The sequence below is a fragment of the Paramisgurnus dabryanus genome, chromosome 15 (assembly GCF_030506205.2).
Source record: "Paramisgurnus dabryanus chromosome 15, PD_genome_1.1, whole genome shotgun sequence".
Lineage (NCBI taxonomy): Eukaryota > Metazoa > Chordata > Actinopteri > Cypriniformes > Cobitidae > Paramisgurnus > Paramisgurnus dabryanus.
The window spans coordinates 2,234,351-2,261,560 of NC_133351.1; the positions used below are offsets into that span (position 1 = coordinate 2,234,351).

A 27,210-nucleotide genomic window follows, 5' to 3' on the forward strand; every position below is an offset into this window, starting at 1 on the left:
ATTTGTTTATTTATTTTGGGTGTGTCATTTGAACTAGGTTAGGTTTTGAAGGAGTTGATAGGATATAACATTGGGTCCCCCTTCGGTGCAGTTTCGTTTCCTTTGACTTGCATGCTTCACATTCCTGAGTGAGGCCATCAGGCACTGTGGTTTTACAATTTGATATGTGCTATATGGATTGATTTAACTCTTTAAGAAACTCTTTAATATGTTTTAAAGGCCAAATAAAGTTAAGTTGAGATAAAAATGTATCAGTATATATATATATATATATATATATATATATATATATATATATATATATATATATATATATATATATATATATATATATAGGCAATAAGTTTGGACACACTTGACTATAATGTTTACTATGATCTTACAAATAATTTAATCTGATGATGTATGGTTCATTGCTTAAAATTACATATATAGACAAAAATATAGCTGTGCCATACAGATTAATTTATGTTATTAAAAAACTAAAATTTTATTTTACAATATTATTTTCTGAAATAGATGACTTAGACTGAATATTGAAGGAAAATTAGCCAATAAGAGCCCGGATTGAATGTTAAGTCTTTCAATATTCTTTAAAATGCATCCCAAAGTAAAACTTCAAAAAGCTGCTTTATAAATGACTCAAGTATGGTTTTGCAATTTCTAGGCAAAGGGTGACTGCACTTCAGATAATAAAATATAACAGAGTTTTGATTTATTTTGGATGCTTTTAGTCACCAACATAATTCCCACAGCTGCATTTATGTTATGCCATAGTTTGGACGAGTTTATTATTATTCTGTTATCTGGAAAAAATATAAATAAAGAACGACACACTCACTCGTTCTTTATTTATATTTTATATATATATATACACACACACTGTAAATAACTATAGTTGTATGAGAATTTAGAAATAGTTGTAACATTTCGAAAAGGCACTTAAAACAATGTTGTTGGTAGTTTCTGTAATCATAAAGGAACATATCCATGTTTCAGGCAGATATACAGTACCACTAGTGATGGGGACAAGACCGCCTATCCCGAGTCCAAGTCAAGACTGAGTCTTTGAAGGGTAGAGACCGAGTCTTTTGGTTTTCAAATACACTCGAGTTCAAGTCAAGACCGAGTCTTTGAGGGAGCAAGTCCGAGTCGAGACTGAGTCCTATAAGAGTCGAGACCAAGACCATAAAAACATGTCAGTTTTCATATTCATGATTTAATATCACCCCAGTTCATAATCAACGGTTAGGCCTACAGACTAAGCTAGATTGGGAATTGTTTAGAGGAGCAGTCTTAACATCTTGCTTTTACTACCATTAAAAAAATCCCTACCACATGCATCATCTTCTGCCTATTTTTCTAGAGATAAACAACTGGCTCTGATGGCAGTATCTTTGCATTGTACCATGGGATGTCATTTTCAAATAATGCCCGTCAACCAGGGATCGACCGATATGGAATTTTCAGTGGCGATGCCGATACCGATTTTTGTTTCATCATGACCGATACAGGCTGCCGATTTTCTTGAGCCGATATTTAGAGGCGATACTGCTTTTGCTCAATCAATTTACATCATAAAATGACACAATGATGATGCCAAATGTTACAAGTCTCAATTAAAAAAAAAGTTACATTTATTGAACTTAAAAAACTTAATTTAACAAATAGTAAAAACAGGTGAGGGTGCTATGGATCCATCTTTCGATGTTGTCATGGAAAGGTTGGTTGTTTTTAGTCACATGACCTGCAATCGCTTGCAGCTTCCAGCACTCTGTCTGTAAATAATGCTGGAAAAAAATCGGCGAACACGGCAGCCACATATCAGCCGATGCCGATACACATAAAACTCGCAAATATCGGCCCGATATATCGGCCGGCCGTTACATCGGTCTATCACTACCGTCAACATTGCATTTTATTATTACTGTTATGTGTTGTGTGTTTTTTATATGAACATTAAAACAATGCGTTGGTCTCGAGGACTCGGCCTGAAATTACCTTTAATTATTACTAATTAAAGTCCGAGACGAGTCCGAGAAAGCAGAAATCGGTCTCGAGACCGGTCTTGAGTCCAAGACCGGACACGAGTACTACATCACTAAGTACCACTATTCAAAGTTTGGACACACCTACTTATTATTTACAAAGTTACAATTATTTTCAACACTAATGAACAGTAGTGTCGTCTAAAAAGTATCAATTATGGGAATTATGTTGTGTCCATCAAAATGTTTAACCTTTTTAAACTATCCTATTCTTTCGAAATAGCTTCAAAAAAGTAACCTCTCTTTGTTTATAATATTACAGCTTTGCACATTCTAGTCATTCTCTCAACCATGAGCTGCATGCTGGGATACCTAAACTTATAAACATTACTGAAGTCGCTTTCATGGCTACATCACACTTGATGGTGACTCTCCTTTACTATCCACTCTTACACCTTTTTTACAGTAAGTCTGAAGTAAAAAATATTCAGAGGCAAATTGTATATCTGCATACAAAACATAATCCTGAAATTACCTTTTAAAGTCATGAGAAACACAAATTCAGACCAAACCTTTGTGTATATTAACTTGTCTTCCTCTAGTGCACCCTCTCTCTCTCTCTCTCTCTCTCTCTCTCTCTCTCTCTCTCTCTCTCTTTCTCTCTTTCTCTCTTTCTCTCTCTCTCTCTCTCTCTGGGGCTATGATGAACATAAAGTGCATCCTCAAATCTAAACACTGCGCTTCCTGTTGTCTTCTTAAATAACTTCCCCTGAGCTCATCAGTTTTCGATTTCAGTTCGCTCTTTCGAACATAAATTTGATCTTAGCAACACTAAAAACACCTTGTGGTATCAATAATCTCCAGTTGTACCCAAGCATGCTGAGACAGCACTTTAACACGAATGGTTAGAATGTAAATAGGTCATTTACAATCCCTTAGAGAACATGGAATCAGATCTATGTCCTCCTTGGAAAAGATCATCTTCTTTCTTTTTCTCTCACAGACAACAAACTTACAATGGAAAACATCTGTTCTTTAAAACGCTACTAACACGAGTAATACCCACACCAGGCAAATATTAGATCACAGAAAGAAAAATGCTAGTTGGTCATCATATAGTGTTTTTCAAGTCAGCAGTCAAGAGAAGCTTTATTGGCATTTCAACCATACAGTATATAGCAGTGCAGTACATAGTGAAATGAGACGTTTCTCCAGGACCGTGGTGCTACATACAGTACAGACACTGGACCTCATAAAACAACACAGAACTAAGTACCAAAAAGCTCATTTGTAGCCTAGCCACATAAAGTGCATGTGTGCAACCAAAAAAAAGACAGAAGACACTGCAAGAACAATACATACTACAGTATGCATTAAATAAAAATAAAGTAGTTTGGTTAAATCCCCAAAAATATGACATGGACACACTTCAGTAGCAAATCAAAAGAAATAAGAAATTATATTTCGCATAAAAATATATTTTATAGAATCTTTTTTTGCATTGCACCCTCTCAATACTCCAGTGTTTATTATGTTATGTTATGTTGTGCAATATTCACAGCTATATTACAGCAATAATTAAGAATTAATTTAAATAAAACGACTCAAGTGTTGAAATAAATAAATTAACGCCGACCAGAACAATGTGGCTCTGATTACAGAAGAGAATGATTGTAAACATCCCTATACATTTCTTAACAGCAATAGGTAGTACCATAGTAAAATGTATTGTGCAAAATATGTAATGTGCACATTTTTAATTTCATTTGTTTATCCTCTATGATAGACAGTGAAGAAGTGTATAATATTAACTACACTTTTAAAAATATCTGTATGATAGTAACTTAAAGTAGATTTAAATTTATGTAACCAGTTTGTTTAAAGATAAATTAACATTAAACATTAACAAGTCTTTATCTTTACAGGAAAAAAACTTTAAAAAGTACAGCATTATGCAAAGCGATTCTGGGAACCAAAATCAGAAAAAAACTGAAAAAGGTCGATGAGAATTTCTGGTTCCCAGAATGCTTTGCATGAGGCTGTTATTTTATATTTTTATTCTGTAAAGACAAAGAGTTGTACGTGAGAAAGGTTGCTGTATATGATTTTTTTTGTTTATCTGTTGCCTAACATTTGACATATTTCACAATAATACACTAGGTCTATCTAGTTATAGATTTAGTGTCTCTGCAGGCATTTTAGTGACAGTAGCAGACAGACATTTGCATTTACTGTGACAAAAAATAAAATAAAAGAATATAGTAGATAGAGCTACATAAATGAATGTAAGTATTCAATTACAAGTACTTTAGCAGTGTTTGTTTTAATTGTGTTATGATATATGTTATTATTCACAGCTATAACAGCAATAATTGAGAAATAATTTAAATTAAACGACTCAAGTGTTGGAAATAAACAAACTAGCCTATGTCTTTATATGGTTTTAAAAAACCCTCATAATAGGAGCATTTGAATTAGACAAATCAATTTCAGTATACAAATATTGCCAATTACTCAAATGTATTTCTGACACTTCATTGAAGTGTTTTCAGCTTTCTATTTTTGCCTCTAGTATCTGCTTAACTTGCCACTTTGATTTCTTTAATACAAAATCAAATATTACATATCATATCATGTATAAAATCAAAGTTTACAGGGCTTATGTGCAAATATATTATTATTTATTATTAATTAAGTGAATAAATTATACAGCTGCCTATATTGCGTGACATAACATCATCCTTTAAAAACCAGGAACCAAACTACAGAAAGAAAAAAAATATGTCTTTGACTATAGCAACCATGGCTTCACCTTCCATGAAGATAAGCATGGTTTGTGTGAACCACAGTTTGTTTTGTGTGGTAAACAGCTCAAAACCATTGAAATTTAAGAGATGTTCACAAACCGCATCCAATGCAACATATGCCTCATTTTGTAAATTGTTAGGGCTATGCAGTCCATTTTAATATTACTGTTTATGTTAATATCTGTTGGGTTGCTAATTCATGTCTACCGTAAAGCATGTGTCATGTTAAGAATGGCTGGTTTACAAAATGAAAGATGTTTAGGAAAATCAAGACAGCGCTTTACACCTTGATGGCAGCTCAGGAGGAAAGCAGACCACAAATCAGTCCTAAAGCAGATCTGCTCGACACGTTACAGCTGTCCGTGTTGAATGTGCAGAGAAAACAAATGAAGACCAAAGCTGTAGCCTCCCCCACAGGCTATCAGAGTCGCTATATATCACACTCCACCCCGCCAACATCCCAACACACACAAGCGTGTGCATAAATCCATGTGCACGTACACTACTGTATATACACACAGACAGGCACATGCATGCTTTTCTATATCCTTCCATCTCTCGCCCCAATGTTTTTACAGCTTTGCCCTGCGAAGAGGCAGACGGGCGCAAGAAACAGGAGAAGCTTTTGAACTCCACTGCATCCTAAGCATGTTAAAGTGAGCCCAGACTGCATTCTTCACATTCTTCTCTGTAATGGAGAACGTTTCGGCCTGTGACTTTCTCGCACAGAGCTGTCTCGGTCCATTTGGGCCGTCTAAAGAAAATTTAGCAATTTCTGCGCTGTTGAAACAGTGTTACGCTACCTACCTTACTGAATCTGCTGTCTCGCTCTAATCGAAGGCCACATCTTCTCTGTGAAGGCCACATCGCAGTCATCAACTGCGAGTCTGCGACAGCTTTAAGTTTGCTACTGCGAGCACTCACACGCTACGTAGCAGCATGTGTTTACTTGCATGTTAGCGTCTGTCGCACAGGAAGAAGCCTCTCTCTCTCTCTCTCTCTCTCAGCTAATCAGTGAGAGAGGGCGAGAGAAAGCAGAATAGAGAAAGAGAAAGTGTAATAGCGAGCAAGAGAGAGAGAGAGAGTATTGTTGCTGTTATATGATCGCAATGGAACTCTAGCTTACAAATTACCAAATACTGCCCAGTTACACTTTATACTGCCTATTTTTTAAAGCAGCATGTGATTGTTGCATTGTTTCAAAATAAATCAAACAGCACTGCTATACATTTTTTACAAATTTGCATTTTGATAGAAATCTTCAAATTTTCCAAATTTAAACACAGCTGAGCCAAAACTTTCCTACAGAACAAATCCTGACATGTTGTATGTGAATAGCGTAAAGTTTGGAAATAAAAAAACAATGCATTTTACATTAATGCATTTGCCTGATGCTTTTAATAGTGCATTACAAACTATATATTTTATTATGTGCACTTTAAACCTGAATAGTACTCAATGAGTGAACTGTACTCAAACCTTTGAAAAAAGTTTATTCAACTTAAAAGTTGTATGTGTGTTCAACGATTCCAGCGCTTTGAGTTCCACAAACTTAAATAAAATGAGTCAAAGAGCTTAGCTCACAAAACTACATTTGTAACTTTCACACAAAGCTATTTCAATACAGCATCATTTCAACAAACACTGCAAATGATTACAAACCTTTGGTGGTTGTGATGAGGTTTATGGCATTTAATCTGCCAGTTAAAATGTCTGGCACTGCAAATTCAATTCAGTTTAACATAAAAGGATTACTCCACATTAAAAAAATCCTTATAATTGACTCACCCCCACGTCATCCAAATTATTTATTTATATCTTTGTTTAGTCGAGAAGAAATACAATTTTTTAAGGAAAACATTCAATTTTTCCTCAATTTAATCAACTTTATTGGACCCGTTCACAGTTCACAGTTTCAATGCAGCTTTAAAGGGCTCTGAATGATCCCGAACGAGGCATAAGGTTATAAGCACTTATATTTATATAAATAAAAATAAGCACTTCTTGTCAAATAAACTACAACTTCTTGTCTTGCACTAGCCGCGTGACACGCCAACGTAACATATGTGAAACGCACACTTGCGGCCCATTTTAAACAATAAACTGACACTGGAGCAATAGTTTCGCATACGTCATGTGTGACCTTTCAAAGTGATCATCACGTAATATGTAAGGTCGCTCACGCTGACGCATCACACAGCTAGAGCAAGACGTGAGATTGTGGTTTAAAAGTGCATATTTTTTAATTTTTCTTGACAATCGTTTCACTAGATAAGACCCTTATGACTGTGGTGTGATCGTTTTGAGCCCTTTGAAGCTGCATTGAAACTGTGGAGGTCCACTAAAGTCTATTAAACTGAGAAAAATCCTGGAATGTTTTCCTCAAAAAAATGTATTCCTTCTCGACTGAACAAAGAAAGACATCAACATTTTGGATGACATTGGGTTGAGTAAATTACCATGATTTTTTTATTAAAGTGGAATGTTTCTTTAAATCAACACTTGTTTGGGAGGTTCCAGTTCCCTGCATGCATTACGAGAGCATTTTTTGTGATATTTTATGGATTTTCAGTAAAGAGAAAGACTCAATAGTATTAAAAATTCATTTATGTTAGCGATTTAGAAGAGTTTTTAGTTTTGTGGTTACCATTGTTCAGAAGTGTAGTTCAGGCTGTAGGTCGCATGTGTTTTAAGTTAGAGCACTTAAATATTAAATACAATGAAACATAAACTTCAAGTTTGAATTAATTGTAATTTATAAATATTATTTACTTAGATTTTTAGTTGGTTACTTAATTTTAAAAAAAGTAATCTGAATAAATTCAGGAATTTTATTTAGCACTGTTTATTCAGTTTTGTAACAAACATCTTTTTTTCACACAACAACAATAATTTTTTTTATGTGGTCAGCCAATGTATTTATTAAGTATTTCATGCAACCTTAATAATGTTTCCCAATTTAAACTGTTTTTCGCCCCCCCCCCCCCCAAACAGAAACACTTGGGAGAGATTCAATCAAACGATCCTAGATTTAATGACTGTGATATGATTTGTGTATTTGCATGACACAAGGCAACATTATTCTCCTGCAACCCACGCATGTCATTTAAATGATCACAACACACTGCACATTTCTCTGGAGTATAAACAGTTGACACAATTTTCAGATAATAAAAAATAGCAAGCATCAAAACCTGGCAATCACAGCATTAATAATGCTGCAGTGTTTTGATATATTAATTTGTAAACTCTTATCTACTGAAAATTTGTCTTTTTAAATTGCTTTGACAGAAAGAGAGTGACACGTAAGATCAGATATCTTCATAAAGTCTCCTTCTGATGAATCCGTCACATTGCACAGGCACATCAGTGATGAAATTACATTTTTTTCCTCAGTAAAATGTAAGTCAAGTTGTCATTATTATAATTTCCACAGCTGTATGAACCTTGAGTAATGAGATGAATCACAGAATGAATCTTAAGAGTAATGTTATATAACACCAAGGCTGCGACCTTTGAAGGATGTATTCTAAGACCGAATGCGTCACATCTGAAGGCTAAGGCCGTCCCAATTTAAAGACTGCTTACTTCTAAGGACAAAACTAATGGATTGTTCAAAGCCGAGGCTATACAAAGATTTATTGCATATTTTAAAATAAAAATGTTAAACCTTTATTAAATAAAATTGTGTATTTAGCAGAAATACGTTTCTTGTCATCAACGTGTCATATTTTCTAAATATGGTTCCATATTTATTCTAATAATAAATCACGGACTTCTGAGGATGGGACCTTCAAAGAGCAAGCACTCGCTTTCAAAGATGCGTCCTTGGAAGGGCCCAGCCTTGGAATTGGGACACAGCTGATGGCGTTATTTTTATGTACTTTACTAAGTTGGCTTGGCAAACTTAAACAACTAAACTCATGCATGCTTTTGCATGCCGTCTAACAGCACCCTTAATAACGTAATGAGTTCACGCCCACCTGTGTAAATATATCTAACAGTATAAACAATATATTCTCTAAAAAATGCTGGGTTAATTTCAACCCAGCTTTGGGTCAAAAAGGGACAAAATTTTATATTTCAGGCAAAGAAAATGTTTATATTTGTCCCAACAATAGGTTAAAACAAACCAATATTTTGGGTTGAAACAACGCAGCATGGGTTAAATTCAACATGACCTCATGGAAAGTCGTATTATAGTCACGAAAATTTTTATTAATTTATTCATGTCCATGGCACAAAATTCATCTTTTTTTCGTGCCAAATGTCTTTTCCGTGTCACTTGCACAAATTTCTATAACTAGTTTTTTGTGTCCGTGGCATGACTTTTCGTGTCATTTTATGTATTGTTTTCTCATAGTTTTTCTTTTTCCTTACCAATGTCGCTTGGGATTAGAATCACTTTCTGTTACATTTTTAGACTTCCTAACCCAAACCCCAACTCTAACCCCAACTCCAAGTGACAATGATTTAAAAATAGAGAAAACAAAAGAGAAAACAATACATAAAATGACACGAAAAAGAAAGTCGTGCCACGGACACAAAAAACTATTTAAAGAAATTTGTGCAAGTGACACGAAAAAGACATTCGGCACAAAAAAAGCTGAGCAAAAACTATTTATATAAAAATTTGTGTGAGTGACACGACAAAGACATTCGTACTCAAGGCACAAAAAAGCTGAATTTTCTGCCAAGGACATGAATAAATTAATAAAAATGTTTGTGACATAACACGACTTTCCGTGAGATCAGTCTGGTTGAATTACAACCCATCAAATAACCCAGCATTTTTAGCAAAATCTACAAGATCACATACTGAATTAGTAAAGTTACGACTGCATATTTTTAAACATCACAATACCAACTAGGATTTTGAAAGTATTTAAACAGCCTATTAGAACGAATCTGTTTTTCCCCCATTTGGTCTTCATATATTTACCTCCACATTTACTGAATCGTCTGTTTACACAAACCAACAAAGCAGGTCTATTAATACCAGAGCAGTCTCATTGACCTTGTCAGTGAAACTCAAGGGCTTTTTCGGGCTCTCCGGCTGTGTTTGTGAGACAGGCTCTTGGCAGAGTCCTTCACCGCCGTGGTGGGTATTATTGTGAGCGAGTCCCTCATTTTCCTCGTGTCAAAAAGTTCCCGGAATGACCGTCGCAGGAGAACAATTGGAATTCTTTCGGCTCGGCTCGCACATAATGAGCGTGCCGCAGTGCTTGTTAATTGTGTACATTCCACTGCCAGGCAACTCCTCCGACGTTATTGTAAACATTGTATGGAGCTCTTTTAGGCCCTTCACAATGGCTTTGTTTGCAGGCTCTGCGTGTAATGTCCAATGGCAGTTAATGCGCTAAAACCCACCCCTCGATCAAAGGCCCATGTTGACATGGCCAGCCCACCTACAAGCTAATGTTTCTCTAGGAAATTCTTTAGAGATGGTTATAAACTGGGGTTTTTAATGATGCCGGGTCATTTTTGAACAATTTGACATGATTTTCTTAACTCAAAACACTAACATGAGTATACTGTTACAGGATCTCATACATTAAGTACCCTATGATTTCTATTTTTTAAGTCAATCTTATGAAAACCTGACCAGGTCAGATTTCACCTTAAAATTAAAGGGAAACATTTAAGTAATAAGACAAAAGCCTATTTTGACAATGCACAATCACAACCAAAGATACTGTATATAGATGGATAGACAGCTAAGCTAACAGCTCATTATAGATGTGTTTTACATCCATGGCTTTATTTTAAAGTCTAGCTGGCTTCAAGCCTTTAAAAAAATCAAGGTCATGTGGTAATATAAAAAAGCTGTCCTTTCTTCTCTGTCAGGTCTAATCTTAGAAAAGCATCTAAACTTGTTCCAGACTTGTACAAGGGCATCCCTCCAAAAACATCAAACCAAAACAGCCACGATATAAGAAACAAGAAAATAAAGTCTAATTACAAACACAAATAAAAAAACATTTGTGGAGTTTATGGACAATGACAGTGTTCAAGCTTCAAACAATGCTTCCCATCCCATCATGCACTGCTTCCCAGATCTTCTCTGATTCTTATCCAGGTCTAATGAATCATAAAGCAAGCAGTCTTCAAACTATTTACATAAACTAAGTGATTAAAGTAAATGCAGAATCAACAACAACTTATTTAACGTCTTATAGCATATTCTACTAGGCAACAAATGCATACACTATGTGACATGTTCAGCAGGAACCGGATTGTTTGATAAATGTAACCTGATTAGTATCATATGGCGGTATAATGGATCTACTTCACCCATAAGAGTGTTTCAGTATTGAGGAACCTTAATGTCTCTGATAAACAGCAGCTACTTTCCTGTCTACTCTCTATCTGCTCGGCTAAATCTCAGTTCTTCAAAATAGCCCTTTAAAAGAATAGTTCACCAATACAATACAATTCTGTCCAGGCATGATTTACACACCCACGTGTTATTTTATGACATTTCCATGACATGACGCTGTTATTTTTTCGTGGGACACAAAAGGTGAAATTTTGAAGAATCAGCACATCTTTATTAAAAATAAAGGTGCTTTACGATGCCATTGAAAAAACAATGGTTCCATAACATCTGAAGAACCTATCTGTTTCAAACAAGGATCTTTGTAGTGAAAAAGGTTCTTCAGATTATATTAACTTGTTGCTTTAAAGTTTGGAGGTGAAAAATTAAATCAAAAATTGTTATAGTAGTTTACATTTATTTCAATAAATAAAAGTAATGCAATAAAGTATATATATGAAGAGTTTGGTTCCAAAAATGCAATAATTGACTAATTTCTGTAAAAATGTGTTTTCTATACCAAGAAGTGACAAGATGAAAACCACTATTTTCTGTTACAAACTTTCACATAGCATCTTTAGGTTATAATTACACTAAAATCCCTAATTTGATTTTCAAAGATGAATTATTAAAACTGTAATAATTTTTTCCACAAAATGCAATAAATCCATGATAATTTTTTTTCTTTGCCATGTTTTATTCATTTAGTTGAATAGTGGTGTACACTGATTAGAAAAAAATAAACATCATTAACCAAAACACTTACTTTGTCATATTAAGAACACTGTCATTGCTGCTGTCATCCTTGGGATCTCATCGCTGAACTTTTTTGACAGCGATCAGCTATAATGGGTATATTTAGCTTAAATGTTTTGGTCCTGCTCGATTTTCATTGACTTCGAGTAAAATAATGAAAAGTTTTTCTTAAGATACCCTGGGGTCAATGTTTTAGCATGACAGAAGCTTGATGCTGTCGTGTGAGAACAAGCAACAGCCGACATTTTTCCTTCACCCGAGTGTGCCTGAGTGGCTACGTTTCTTCCCCGCCACAGAAAAACACCACAGGTTTATCAATGTCATCAAAGTATTATTTTGTTTTTGTTTGTTTGTTGGTCATGAAGTACAAAGTAGATGAGGAAAACTAGGACTCTCTGTGGTCATTAAAAATCCCAGGATGTCCTTCGAAAAAGAGTAGGGGTGTGCCCCAGCATCCTGGCCAAACTTTCCCATTGCCCTACTAATCATCCCTCATACTAATTGACTATATCTCCTCTCCACTAATAAGCTGGTGTGTGGTGGGCGTTCTGGCGCAATATGGCTGCCGTCGCAACATCCAGGTGGATGCTGCACATTGGTGGTGGTTGAGGAGATTCCTTTCATATGTAAAGCGCTTTGAGTACTGAGAAAAGCGCTATATAAATGTAAGGAATTATTATTCAACGCGCCGCCATTGTTGTTTACAATGCTTGGAATGTGATTGGTTACGCGGATTTATTGCATTCTGCAGATAAGGAGGACTGGTGTTTATTGCGTTTTAGGAAAAAGGGAGAAAAGATGACAGAGTAACACGGCGGATATCGGATTTTGCAAAAATAATTTACTTTTTAATACTGACCTGATACAATACTGATTTTGGGGGTAACTAGTTTTTTCTATGCCGTTTATCACGTTTTGGAACCAAACTCTTCATATATTTTATACACAAAATGATAAAAATGAAAATGTTTCACACCAGAAATGCAAACAAATTTAAGACATAAGTCTAAACTAGTTAGGATCCAAATTTCAATTTAAAATCACAAAAACATTTGTGTTATACTTTTATAGGTTTTACCAACAGAGGCCACTAGGTGTCAACGGTTTGCTGTGACAAATTAATAAATTACTGTCACTGCATTATTATTACTGCTTACATTTTGAAATATAAAACTACATTCTTAGAGCTTTCCAATTCTGTCATGATTAGATTAAAATGGACATGCAAAATATAGAGGACAGCACCAGTTAAGAGTGTATATAACACTATAATTAAAATATATAGTTTAATACTTTATAAATCAATACAGAAGTTCAGAACTTACAGAATGCATGCCTATGATTTAAGAGCAACCAAGGGATTGGCCACGGTAAATACTTTCACTTCAGTCTGTTCCTGATTCAAGACTATCAAATTATTGGACCACCCCACAAAAATCATATTTTTAGGGTATTTATGGTGTCCTTTTAACAACTTGACTGACATGGTCATTATTAACCTCTTTATTAATATGCATACAGTTTCTCCAAATATGTTTCCTTTTTCTATGTTCCACAAAAAAGCAGTTAAACTTGAATAAAATTGGGTTGAGTATATAATAATTCCGCCTTTGGGAAAAGGATATTTCTATTCATTTAGGACTTAGCCTTAAGACAACACAAGAGCTGTGAAAACAGCATGCTTATTGACCCTATTACAACACATTAAAAATCAAGTTTTAATTCTATTGTGCATGTAAACAAATAACCGATTCTGTTTTTCGACAATGATATTGTATTTTGTAGCTACTTCACAACATAATAATGACAGTAACTGGCTCTCAATGGGATGATAAATGCGCAAGTTCATAGGAAAAATCGATGAGCTCAACTCCAGTGCTGAAGTTCACACACACACGCACGCAGGCAGGCACACACACACACACATCAGCCAGTGCGCGATGTCATGAAAGAGGAATTCACAGCGGTAATCGCGATAAAATAAACAAACAATCTATAACAACGCCATAAAACCGTATCAAAGGCAGCATAAAACGATTCAAAAGGTGTGCCCAACAACACCCCGATAAACAAACTTACAGCCGCGCTCACCCGATCCGCGCATCAATAAACTATAATAAAACGGGCGATACGCGGCTATTGAAAGCGATAAAAACTGATTTCTCGTACCTTGGCGTGCAGGTAAGGGGGGTAGTAATAGGTATACTGGGGGTACATCTGCCTCCACACCTTGCCCATGAAGATTAGCGGTAAATTCAGTCGTGGAAATCACTCGAGTCTGATACTTGACTTCCTATCAGACGTCTCTCGGACCCTCAGCGCGGAGAAAGAGACGCACGCACGCAGCGCTGTTGTCGACGCCGTCGGGAGTGACGGGTGGGCGGGTGACGGATCTGCAGTGTTCCCACCCTCCGGTGCATTTAACACATCACTGTTCACAAAGAAGAAGAATTCACAAACATATAAACCACAACATACTGACATACTTGTCATCATATGTCAAAGTCTAAGGGGTGGTTTCCTGGACAGGGATTATCTTAAACCAGGACTAGGGCTTAGTTTAATTAGGAAAAATAACTATTAACAAACATGCCTTACTAAAAACATTACTGGCGTGCATTTTGAGGCAAAAGAAAGGGCACTGATGTATTTTAAGACATGACAGTGCAAATTGTTTTCAGTTTGGACAGCTCTTACATTTATTTTAGACTGGTCTAATCCCTGTCCGGGAAACCGCCCAATTAATTGTTTTAGTTATTAGTAAATGCATTCACAAATTTGCATTACATGATGTACATAAAGAGATTATCTTTTTTATTATTATTTTTTTATTATAATCTTATGTGTAATGATGCTATGTTTTTTGTTTTAGGGTGATTTTTTAATATTCTGTTAGGGCAGGGGGCTATAGATGAAAAATAGCCTTTTGGGCTTATTCTGGTACTTTTACAGTTATGTTCATTAATGTGTATTGTCCCTGTTAAACAAATAAACTAAACTAAACTAAAACTAAACTAAGATTGTAGATGCAACATTTTATATGATCTTAGATGCTAAGTTAATTTGCTTGTCCATAATTATTAGTATAAACTTTATGGGGCGCTTTTCCGGAAAGGGATTAGTTTAGGCCAGGATAGGCTTAGTTTAATTATAAAGTATAACTAGTTTTAAAAAACATGCTTTACTAAAAACATTACTGGCGTGCATTTTGAGGCAAAACAAGGGCACTGATGTATTTTAAAATATGCCAGTGCAAGTTGTTTCAGTTTGGACAGCTCTTACATTTATTTTAGTCTAGGACTAGTTTAATCCCTGTCTGGGAAACCGCCCATATAAGTCAAACATGGTAGATTGGGGTTAGGTAGTTGTCATTGTCTACTTAAAGCAACACCAAAGTTTTTTTTTACTATAAAATAACGTTTCCAAAAAAGTTTCAGTCGTTCATCCAATGGAAACAGGGTGAATGGCACTTTCATATTCGCTTTGCAGCCCTCTATTGGCCAAAACCGCACTAAAGAAGTTTCCAACCGTCGGGTCGCGGTCCTGTAGTTCGAGTGAAAACTACAAAAACTTGCTTTACGGCAGACCTACAATCCAATCAGAGCCAGCTATGCTGCAGTATTTACGACAGTGGTAATGGACAATTACGTTTCTAACCTGTAGGGGGAGCAAAGAGCAAAAACTCTTTAGTGTTGCTTTAATTTCCAACTTTTAACTTAAGCTTTTGTATACTTTAAAGTATTGACAGAACAATTTAATATGAAATAGACATTTGAAAATCCAGTTATTTGTAAAAGCCCAGTGCTCAATCACTTTTGAAGATGTATTGATTGATTTATTAGATTGGATCATTTATTGGATGCTGACACTACATTGTGCTGTTTGTATACTAAATGCTTTTTTGTGAAAAATACATGTAAAATTAATATAAAATACAAAGTGATTTTAAATGCTAAAAAAGTCACATGTTGGTAAATACATATGACACTTACATACACAGTACACAAACAAAACTAACAAGTATGCTTTAAAGAAACAGTATGTAGGATTGTGGCCAAAACTGGTACTGCAATCACACAACTGGTGGCCAATACACAACATGACAACATAAACATCAGTTGAGGGCTGCAACTCCACTTTTTAAATGACAATATCCTTGACGGAAATAAGTATTTTAAATGAAAATGATTTCTTAATGTCTAGTGACATATCAGGGCCATTTTATGACTAATTGATATACATTTCTTACATACTGTTCCTTTTACTGTGACTTAAATTTAGATAGCAAAGATATATTGTGATATATGCTCACAATATATACATTTCTAAATCTGAGGGTAAATACATAATCTTATACTTTATTGCACATTTCATTTTACATTTCATACTATATTGCATATTTCACACAGAGACTGTAATAAGATGGACGAAAAAAAAAAACCAAAATATCTAAAGGATGGCCGGTGACATCTGTTGGAGCCTTTGCGCAGTAGAAATCGTGAGCTGCATGTTAACTCAATCACAAACACTCAAATCAAGTCGTCATAAACCCCTTTTTAATAACATCTAATAACCAACTTGAACCAAACTTAAAAACTACATCAACATGATGATAAATAACTAAAATAACAGAAATCATCATTGGGAAAAATGTGTTCATGAGTCAAAAGCATCATTCAAGTTCAGAATGATGTGCTTAATGTCCAGGACAAGGCATAAAAACGTTTCTCAGAAACAGCTCCTACTCCTTGGCCGGCCTTCACCATTATGTTGCAAACCACACTCTTAAAATCTTACATCATGCATTGTTTTAGGATGAAACAACGCCTATTTCAGTATTAAGTTCAACTGAATAGTCACAGTCTGGTCCAAAGGTGCTGAATCAGAGCCAAACATTGCTTGTTTTCCGCACACAATCACCAGGTTTTTGTTGAAGAGATTTTAATCTTTAAAAATGTTTTTAAAAAGTATTTTAACCTTAATAAATAAAAGTATTAATAAACTGTCTCCCATAAGCAAAAATAGCATGACAATATTGTGTGCCATTGTGTGTTATATGTGAAAATAATAATTTATGAAGGTTTTTACATACACAGACAACTATGCTGTTGGGAAACATTGCCCGAGCCCTTTGCTCCCCCCACAGGACCCCGTATACAACATGCTGTTCCCCTCCTGTGACAGTAGCTCTCGTTTGCCATTTCCCAATCAATGGGCCGACAGCTCTCGCCTCCACGGGGCAATGATTTGCAACTGTAAACAAACACAGCCATCTGTCAGCGGGTCTGCGTCTGCGTATCTCTGCCCTCTCATATACAACATTCCCACACCCTTCCTTCAGGTTAAATCCCCACAAACACGCTCATACTAACATTTACATCACTGTAATTAAACTGGAGCTGTCTGTACTTCTCCTTACGTTGGGGACAAAATGAATTACTGATCTTGTTTGCTTGACTTGGGAAACACAAAACCTCTTACAGCAATTCTGCTCAGAGGAAAACAAAGAAACTGATGGGTTGACGGATAACAATGATTGTTTACTGGTACTACATTGTACCATACATTTATTTAATGAAGCATATGAATAGAAGTTAGTTGAAAAGTTAGCTTTGGTCTGTTCATGTGTATGCTTTTTCATAAAGAATATGAAGCCTATTTTAAGGAACATTATTCTGATTACATTCATGGCAATTTACACTTTATTCTCTTGAAATCGTAAGACACAGAGTTCATTTCTTCTGTCTTATTGGCACGAGAAAACTGGCATGCATCGTCTTAATCTCTATGTTTCTCTCTCTCTCTCTCTCTCTCGCTGCCTCATTACAGACACATTTGTAGCGACACACTGACGTGCCGGTGCTGGTGAGTCTTTGACACATTCGATGTTTTTCTCCACATGTTTGGGAGGCCACAGAATAAACACACTGCTGTAGGTCTGTGGTGAGAGAGGCTCAGAGAAAGGGCAGCGCTGAGATCCTGGCCGTCTTGAGGGAGGGGAGGGATGTAATGAGGAATCTTGTTCTGGAATGCAGAGGGAAAACTCAAAGATCACATTTCACAGAACTGGAAGAATGACAAAGAAATTTTAAAGGGGTCTTATCATGAAGAATGGGATTTTCCCTAAAGGAGTCATATTATAGCTTATTGTTGTTTTACCCCTGAGGTTAATTTATAATGTTAGGAAGTATGGAGACGCGTTTAAGCAAAGCAAAAAAAAGTAAGCGCACATAACATATTTCTGTTCTTGACAGGGCACATACAAACAAAATGATCTCCATCATACTCTTTTTTCCAAAAAACATTTGTTTATGTCTTAGGTTTATGTATAGATTAGGCAGAAACCAGGTCTGTGCTTCTCTTAATTCTTTCCCCGCCAGCATTTTAAAAAAAAAATTGCCAGCCAGCGCCAGCATTTTTCATGATTTTCACAAAAGTTTAATGCCTTCCAAAAAATGTTCTTCTTTAAATATATAAACAAACAATATAGACCCTGGCCTTTCAAACAACAAAAAAAAAAAAACGTTTCATCCTTCATTAGTTCTCTTGTAATCACCTCTCAAACATGGGTAGGTTTCTTCAAAAACACCCAATTTTGAGCAAAAAGCTAAGATAGTTCCATTTTTGCGAAGGACTTTTGATAGAGATCAGATGCAGAGCGATCTTTAAAACATACAGGTTGTTCTTTCTCTTTCACGTGAGGCGCTATTTCCGGGTTGTTTTTAATAAAAAAATGGTGGGGGGGGCCCCAAACCAATTCTGCTTAGGGCCCCTAAGAGGCTCGGGCTGGCACTGGAAGGATACGAGCACCAGAAACTTCAGAATGTAGTTTTTCATTGTTGTGGTTCTATGCCGTAAGCTTTGCGTAAGCTGTGCGTAACCTGACGCGCACCTCGCCAAAAATATAACAACGCGTCTGTTCTACGCGGACCGCAAGCGCTGTGATTTGTCTGCTAGAATGCCTGTCATCAGGTAAAAAAAGTCTGCGTCACAAGCTTCTTTTTCTTGGTTTACTGGCCAAGTTTCTTTCTTTTGGCTGTTGCACTGCCACTGTGGGTTACACGTGTGGATACTGCCTACTAGAGGTCTGCATGTGTAATTGCACATTGAAGCGGAAACGCATACATTTGTACAAAGCTCTTTGTTCTGAAAAGCACGGTGTTCTCTGATTGGCCAGCTATCCAGTGCGTTGTGATTGGCCAAATACCTCAAGCATGTGACAATGGGAAATGTTACACCCTTTACCATATTTAGAATATCAGCTCCCAAAGCACAGCTTCCCCACAACACGGTGGCAAAAATACTACAGCAAGAATAAAAGTACTTTTTTCTTTGCGTATACACTGCCTGTTTTATGCAAATCTTCCCACACAGTGACGTAAATATGTGGGGGCGTTTTTGAATGAAAGGCGTAGATGAGCATTTACTTTTAGAAAGATTATCTTTTGGGTTTGAGACTTTCAGTGTTGGGGGTAACGCATTACAAATAACCTTTATTATGTAATACTATTACTTTTGCTGAAACTTTGCATTGGTTGTCGATTGAGTCTTAATTGCCAAATATGGTCGGTTTGCAATTTTTGGCCTTTTCCCCTGGCCTTAAAAATAGTATGTCATACAGAACCGCTTGCCACTGTACGTTAGTATTAACGACGGCAGTGGGGCCTCTGGCCTTAGTCAAACGAGTTCTGTTTCTGTTTCTAAAATCATCAACTATATGTAATACACTTAACCAGCAATAGTTAGCCTGCCTGGAACCGAGCTGACTAAAACCACATTACTGTGTGACACTTGCTTTTTATGTGAACGGCCCCTAGGCTAATAAGATTTTGTTTCTCTCTCCCTGTCTCGTCCTCAATCCCGAGGACAATAAGACAAACAGATCCAGATCCAGTTCCGGTACATGTGAAAGTCGGCACACCTCTGATCTACTGGCTGTTCTTCAACGTGATGTCCAGCTGATGCCTGACCAAAGACCACCGGCAGAACCCGCTTAATCTCCGCTTAATCTCCTTCCGTTTCAATGTGTATATATATATATATATATATCTCCCAAGGGTTTTTTCCTCCTAGGACTTTTTTTTACTTCCCCGGCTAAAATTCCGGGGTTTTTTTCTCCTAGGGGGTTTTTCAACCCGGGGAGGCAGCCTTTTTGGGCTTAACTTCTATACGTTACATTAGTAATACATTTGCTTATAATGTTGATTTATAGCCGCAGCAAATTTAGCTGCTTGTGCTATCGTGTATTATGTTATGCTATCTGTCAATTTTCTGTGCTTTTCACTACATCTATTATGTAAAGCTGCTTTGATACGATTACCAAATTGTGAAAAGCGCTATATAAATAAAATTGAATTGAATTGAAATTGAATTGAACTTTTCTGAAGTAACAAGTAAAGTAGCGCATTACTTTATAAATGTACACATTAATATTTGAGTTACTTTTTAGTTTAACTTTGATAAAAAACTAAGCGGAAACAATTTGAATCAGAAACGGAGATTGCAGGCCAAAGCTTGACATTTTTGCGGTGGAAATATGCGATTTCTGAATGTAGATCTTTCAGTCATAAAAAACACCTGCAAAGCCTGAAAGAGATCAAGCCTCAGACAAGAAAGAAAAAGTAACTTAAAAGTAGTAACGTAAGTATTACTTTCCATACACCCAGGTGAAAAAAAATTCTATTAAAAATATACTTTAAAAAAGTGTACTAAGTATATTTTCTAGATTTTGTACTATTTTCGTCAAATCCAAGTATAGTTAAGTGTACTCAATTATGTATTAACTTCAACTTTACACCTATTTGATTACACTTCAAGTGTAAATAGTATGCTAAAATGGAACAACTTTTTTTAAACTTCAAGTGCACTAAAATACACTCCTGAAAATCAAGATTTATGAGTAATTAAGCACACTTACAGTACAATTGCATTGTATTGCAATTTTAATGGAAATACACTTAAAAAGCCATTGCAGCACAAATTATAGTTGTGTTTAAGTACATTTTGTGCATACTGCTATCATACTTATAATTAGTATAAACTATGTTAATTTAGTATGCCTCTGTAATATTTCAAGTGCTCTACAAATGCACTTCCTAACTATTTTTAGTGCTTTTAAAGTGTCCCACTATGACAATAATAATGTTTTTAAAGTGAATTTCAATTATAACCTAAACATCATAGACACGTACTTTCAGTGCAATATTATTATAGTGTATTTTTTATATTTTAAGTATATTTAATTTGTACTTTTATCCCCATTTTGTTATACTTAAGCATGAATATTGCTGTTACACTACAAGTGTATAATATAACAATTCAGTTCAAATGCACACAAACAGATTACAAACTGCATTTCAAAAAAGGATCTTTATTAATGACACAAAAGTAACACACAAAACAGATATTGGCAAAATGGGGAACCTTAAACAGTCGACTTTCTTTGAAATGCCGGGAAGAGAACAATTGCGAACAACTTGTACTATATGGACATCTAGCTCTGATTTGAACTACTGGAGGCCTTGTAACTGGCATTGTTGCACTTCCTCCGTAGAAGGTCCCGGATCTCTGCCACCTCGATGTTGGGGAATCACTCCCTCACTGCATCTGTAAAACAGGAAAGAGACATTTCAATTTCAATTTTATTTATATAGCGCTTTTCACAATTTGTAGTTGTTTCAAAGCAGCTTTACATTAAAAGAAGCAGGGGAAACAGAAAAATCGACAGACAATATAAGTAGCAAAATACAGCGGCTATGAATAAACTTTACAAGTGAGCAAATTAATAATGTCTCGTATACAAGAGGGTGCTAAGTTAAGCCAATGTTGCTTGACTCCCCGGGGTTAAAAAAAACCCTAGGAGAAAAACCTCAGGGAGGAACAAAAAGTCCTAGGAGGAAAAGATATACACACATATATATATGGGATGTAAACGGATAAGGAGATTTAACGGGTTCCGTCTAGGGCTGCACGATAAATCGCATGTGTTTGTCAGGCGCATCTCCTCAGTAATGCCGGTTCCTTGATTAGTATTAAATCGCCATCAGCTGTTTTCAGATGGAGCAGCTTTAACTACAGAGCCGTAGTTCCCTGACAAGCTGGGCCATATCGCATACATATCGCAGCCGATACGTCCGCGATAATTAATGCGAAATTGCCCCGATTGTCAGTGAACTACGGCTCTGTGTAGTTAAAGCTGCTACATCTGAAAACAGCTGATGGCGATTTAATACTAATCAAGGAACCGGCATTACTGAGGAGATGCGCCTGACAAACACATGCGACTTATCGTGCAGCCCTAGTTCCGTTGGTGGTAAGGCATCGGCTGGGCATCACGTTGAAGGGCAGCCAGTAGATCAGTGGTGTGTTGACCTCCACGGCAGCCAGAACTGGTCTGTTTGTCTCAATGTCCTCGGGTTTGAGGACGAGACAGGGAGAGAGAAACAAAATCCTATTAGCGTAGGGGCCATTCACATGTAATGCAGTGTCACACAGTGTTGTGTTTTAATATCTGCTCGGTTCCAGACAGGCTAGCTATTGCGGCATTAGTAAATTACCCAGACGAGTTATGTGAATGCTTTGTTCCGTACAAGCTAACTTTTGCGAGATAAGTATAATTTACTAGACAAATTATGTGAATGCTTTGTTAAAGAAAAAAAGTCTTAAAGAATAATTCCGGTATTAAACACTTTGAGTCTCATTTCTGGTTTGTTTTGGATGAACTACAGTGATGGTCACTGAAATTTTGACAATGGGTCGTGTCTTGACTTTTTAACTTGTTTAGAAGCGTCTCTTGACTGCTTCAGAATGGAAGTCAAGGGCCATGCACAAACATGTCATTAAAACAACACTTAACGTTCATTTTCAAAACTGTGCTACTCACAGAGTGGTTTGTGGTGTTCGTTGATGATTAAAAACAAATATATCAGAGCAATGTATGATTTCAATCCGTGTTATTTGCTATAGTGGATCTATTTTTTCAGACACCTCACAACCACGTATATACTTCCGCTCTATATTTGAGTCTGAAGCGTTAGCACACTCTTGACCACTTGATGGCGACAACCACTTTGCCTAACAAGGATGCTGAACGGAACTTGGTGTCTAGCGTATAGACAGTCACAATCGAGCTCAAATTCAAACCTAAGGCTGGTCACTGAGCCATCAAATATGGGAAAAATTTGTGCCCTACTCCGAGGGCACAGTTGCTCTGCTCATGCTAGCCTTTTGAGAGAAACCGAGCGAAAAAACTACAACCAGATGTAAACAGACCCTTTTCCATTTCCGGCGGCAGAGTGATATATCAGCGAGCAATGAGTCTTCCAAGAGAAGTCAATGGAATTTTACAAAATGCCAAATAAAACACCACAGAAACTGTATTTCGCTACACTACTTGTTTTTAATCATCAACGAACACCAAGAACCACTCGGTGAGTAGCACCCCTTACGAAAATTAACCATGGTTTTACTACAGTTAAGACCAAAAAAACCATGGTTACTGTAGTAAAACCATAGCTACCACAAAATAACAATGGTTTTGACAACCATGGTTTTGCTCATAGTAATCAATTGACCAAAACAAACATGGTTACTACACTTTTACCACAATAAAACCATGGTTAATATTCGTAAGGGACAGTTTTGAAAATGAAGGTTAAGTGTTGTTTTAATGACATGTTTGTGCATGACCCTTGACTTCCACTCTGAAGCAGTGAAGAGACGCTTCTAAACGAGTCAAAAAAAGACACGACCCATTGTCAAAATTACAGTGTCCATCACTGTAATTCATCCAAAACAAACCAGAAATAAGACTCAAAGTGTTAAATACCAGAATTATCCTTTAATGGAGCATTTCACCTGTAGAAACATTAATCTTTATTGAAAGTGTCTCATATTTGTAGTGGAAATGTAACATACATTTCGAATTTGGTGCCTATTTGACTAAAAAAGGGGTGTTTGTAGTCTCACCACCTCAACAAAGATATTGGACTTCCTTCTTTCAATGATGCAAAATTATAATTTTTTACATAATTGAAAGAAGGAAGTGCAACACTGAAATCTGTATTTCTCCTGTCTCAGGAAATGATGCATGACCATTCAAAAACATGACTGGGGTTCTAAAGATACAAAGCTTAATACAAATGGGTGAAGTGTCCCTTTAGATTTAAAGTGATTGACTGTGTCTGATTCACAGATACCAGTTGGCAAATCATTTCAGAGCTTAGACACTTTTGATATTCTAGGGAAAATTAAGAGACCAGAATTTTGCGACCGCAGTGTACGTGTTGGATTGTATTCTGATATTAATTCTCTAAGATACGAAGGTGCTGGGCCTTTTAAGGTTTTATTGGTGATTAATAGTATTTTTAATTGTATGCGATATTTGACTGGTAGCCAGCATGACATGGGCATGAATTAAAACAATATTAAATTAAAAGATTAAACTTAACTTACATCATTTTTACACAGAAACCTCTTCAGCGTCAGCAAGGTCGACCACATGGTACATGACCTCTGTAAACACAAACATGGATAGACATCATATTAAAAAAGAAGACAATCATACAACTTTAAAATATATTTTGACTCCAAGCTTCTTTACAACAACATCTAACGTTAGTTTATCTTAAACTTAAAGTGAAGCTGGCTTGGTTACTAAACAGAATAAAGCTATTAAAACAGGCTTGCAAAATAAGCAGCATCTATCAGAACTTACCTACAGCAATGAGCTTTTAAACAACAGAAATCGTCTAAGGTTATCGTTTAAAATAGCAGAAAGAGCCATTTGCTACAGTTAGCTGAACATCTCCAACACAAGTAATCTTGCCGTTTTATTTTTAAAGTTTTAAACATCGAATTGATTCGTTTATCAGGCATTTTGCATGTTACTTTGCTCACTGAAAAACCGCATGTTCAAGTTCCTAACGTTACTGTGTACAGTGTATAACTTACTCTTAATGTTTCCTGTGTGTGCTTTAAATTAAAACACTTCTCGCATAAAGACAAAAATAATCACAGTGAAGAACAAAATAGGAACAAATATGGAACAGATCTGCGCGATGTAAAGGAATGAAAGTCAAACTTACCTCAGCCGTACTGTTTAGCATGAAAACGAGTCAGTAGCGGTTTGAAAAATGCCGTTGATCCTGATTGGTGGGAATGAATGGGTGGGTGCAGGTGCATTCTGGGAATTTGAGTCTTTTGCCCTGGCGTTGGTACTGCTTTAGCATGCTGCTGTAGATGTATTTTGACTACAATTTCCAAGTTGCATTGGATGTTTTTTTTTTTTTTTCATTATTTTGGATCCTCTGCTGGCACTTTATGTACTTTTTATAATCTGCGTTTTCACACTGATTTGTTCTTTATACTTTATCAATAATAAAAATATTAAATATTTTTATAAAATGTATAACGTTTACAAAACATGTTTAGTTGACAAACATGTTGACAGTTATTTTGAGTGATGCTCAGATTTTCTTAAATAAAAAAAACCTTTATCAATTAAATTACATTAGCATAATAATACATGTATTTAGTAAACACACTTGTAGATATATAATGTTTTTATGTTATGTGCTGCCTTGAACCCCCCACCCAGCTTTGAAAACAGAGACAGCAACTCTGTCATTAACCCTTCACACCTCACAACCAGCACTCCTTACAACCAGCTGTGAGGATTCCTAGAAACTTCCACCAGTATACATCCATATACACAAGGTTTCTGGATGTTTCACGAGTTTACTTCTGAGTATTACGTTTCCAAGCACTCTGCCTCATTTATCTGGCAAACCTAAAGTTTAGCAGGGATTTCCCATCCGTATTTGTCTGGATACAGCTCTTTTCATGCAGTGTATAGCCTACATTTTATTATTCTAACGTATTTTATGAAAGTACTCTGATATGCAACTAAAAATACACTTATTTTATAGTGTACTGTATAAAGTGTACAGAAGTCACACTTCTAATGAAGTGAGATCCTAGTATGCTAAAAAAGTAAATTAACAATTAATTTCCAAAAAATATACTTCCCATAAGTATATTGAATTGTCACTCTAAGTATGTCAAATTTAATACACTTAAAAAAATAAACTTCTATACAATTTAAAATACATTGACAACAAAGTACACTTTCAAAAAGTACATTTAAAAAATATTTTAATTACTGGTAAATTAGTATACTTATTTTTTGGACTCTTAAGTTGAACTTAATTACATCTTTTTTTAAGTATACTTTCAAAAAGTACATTTAAAAGATAATTGAATTACTGGTAAATTCATTATACTTATTTTTTGGACTCTTAAGTTGAACTTAATTACATATTTTTTGAAGTATACTTTCAAAAAGTACATTTAAAAGATAATTGAATTACTGGTAAATTAGTATACTTATTTTTTGGACTCTTAAGTTGAACTTAATTACATATTTTTTGAAGTATACTTTCAAAAAGTACATTTAAAAGATAATTGAATTACTGGTAAATTAGTATACTTATTTTTTGGACTGTTAAGTTGAACTTAATTATATCTTTTTGGAAGTATACTTTTAAAAAGTACATATTAAATACTCTTTAAATTAAGTACAACAAGTAGAAGCATACTTGTTTTATACTTCATGTACTTCAATCATATTTCTAATACACTAAAGTATACTACTTTTTTACCTGGGAAAGTAACTAAGCAACACAATTAGTTACTTTTTTGGGGGAGTAACTTAATATTGTAATGCATTACTTTTAAAAGTAATTTTCCCCAACACTGGAGACTGTATTTTTTATAAAGCTTAGCTTGTAACAATCCAAAGACAAATGAAAACATGAAATCGCAGCAAATAACCCTTTTTAAGGTTTCTATGTAAACTCTGTTCAAAAATAAAATGAGACATAGATCTGTGCTGAACAAAGTTTGATTTTTTTAGGTCTTTCAATTTTTATTATGGTATTTTTCTATGACTGGACGCTAACACAGATAAACATCAAAAACAAACTGTTGTCTTTGTCCAGGCATTTCCTTCATTATAATCATCATTTCCTGTCCTTCAAATCGAACTATGCTAACAGATTGTTAAAACCAACAAATCACTGACATTGTTCTATTGTTAAAAATGTTGCTGCTGTTTTCTAGACTTCCTGGGGGCGTGGTCTATAGAGCAGGCAGACCAATGGGCTTTCACATCACAAAGGTCACCGAGTTGATGGACAACAGAGAAAAACAAGCTAAAAAACGAAAGCTGTGCAGAAAACACAAAGCACAGCTCAGCAAAATGGAAAGTCCTTAAAAATCAGAGGACATGTGTGTTTACTCATGTGTTACTTTATATGAACCTTGACATTTTGTGTTCGTGCAT

The 27,210-nt window shown here is 35.6% G+C and overlaps 1 protein-coding gene and 1 long non-coding RNA gene across 3 annotated transcripts in view; both read right to left on the reverse strand.

Moving 5' to 3' along the window:
• Positions 1 to 14,238, reverse strand: part of rbms1b (RNA binding motif, single stranded interacting protein 1b) — an 80,228-nt gene extending 65,990 nt beyond the window's left edge. The window contains exon 1 of one of the 2 annotated variants that reach the window (XM_065252351.2): positions 14,037 to 14,238. In XM_065252351.2, the coding sequence (XP_065108423.1) occupies positions 14,037 to 14,105 (69 nt within the window). In that variant the 5' untranslated portion in view covers positions 14,106 to 14,238. Of the gene's footprint in view, positions 1 to 5,602; positions 5,772 to 14,036 lie in introns of those variants that run through there. The other variant, XM_065252352.2, reaches the window with a different exon arrangement.
• Positions 14,239 to 21,217: 6,979 nt separating this feature from the next.
• LOC141280842 (uncharacterized) lies at positions 21,218 to 26,520 on the reverse strand. Its single transcript, XR_012335135.1, has 2 exons — positions 24,321 to 26,520; positions 21,218 to 21,473 (listed from the first exon to the last, which is right to left on the reverse strand). It is a non-coding gene; the product is annotated as an uncharacterized lncRNA (long non-coding RNA).
• Between the last annotated feature and the right edge of the window lie 690 nt (positions 26,521 to 27,210).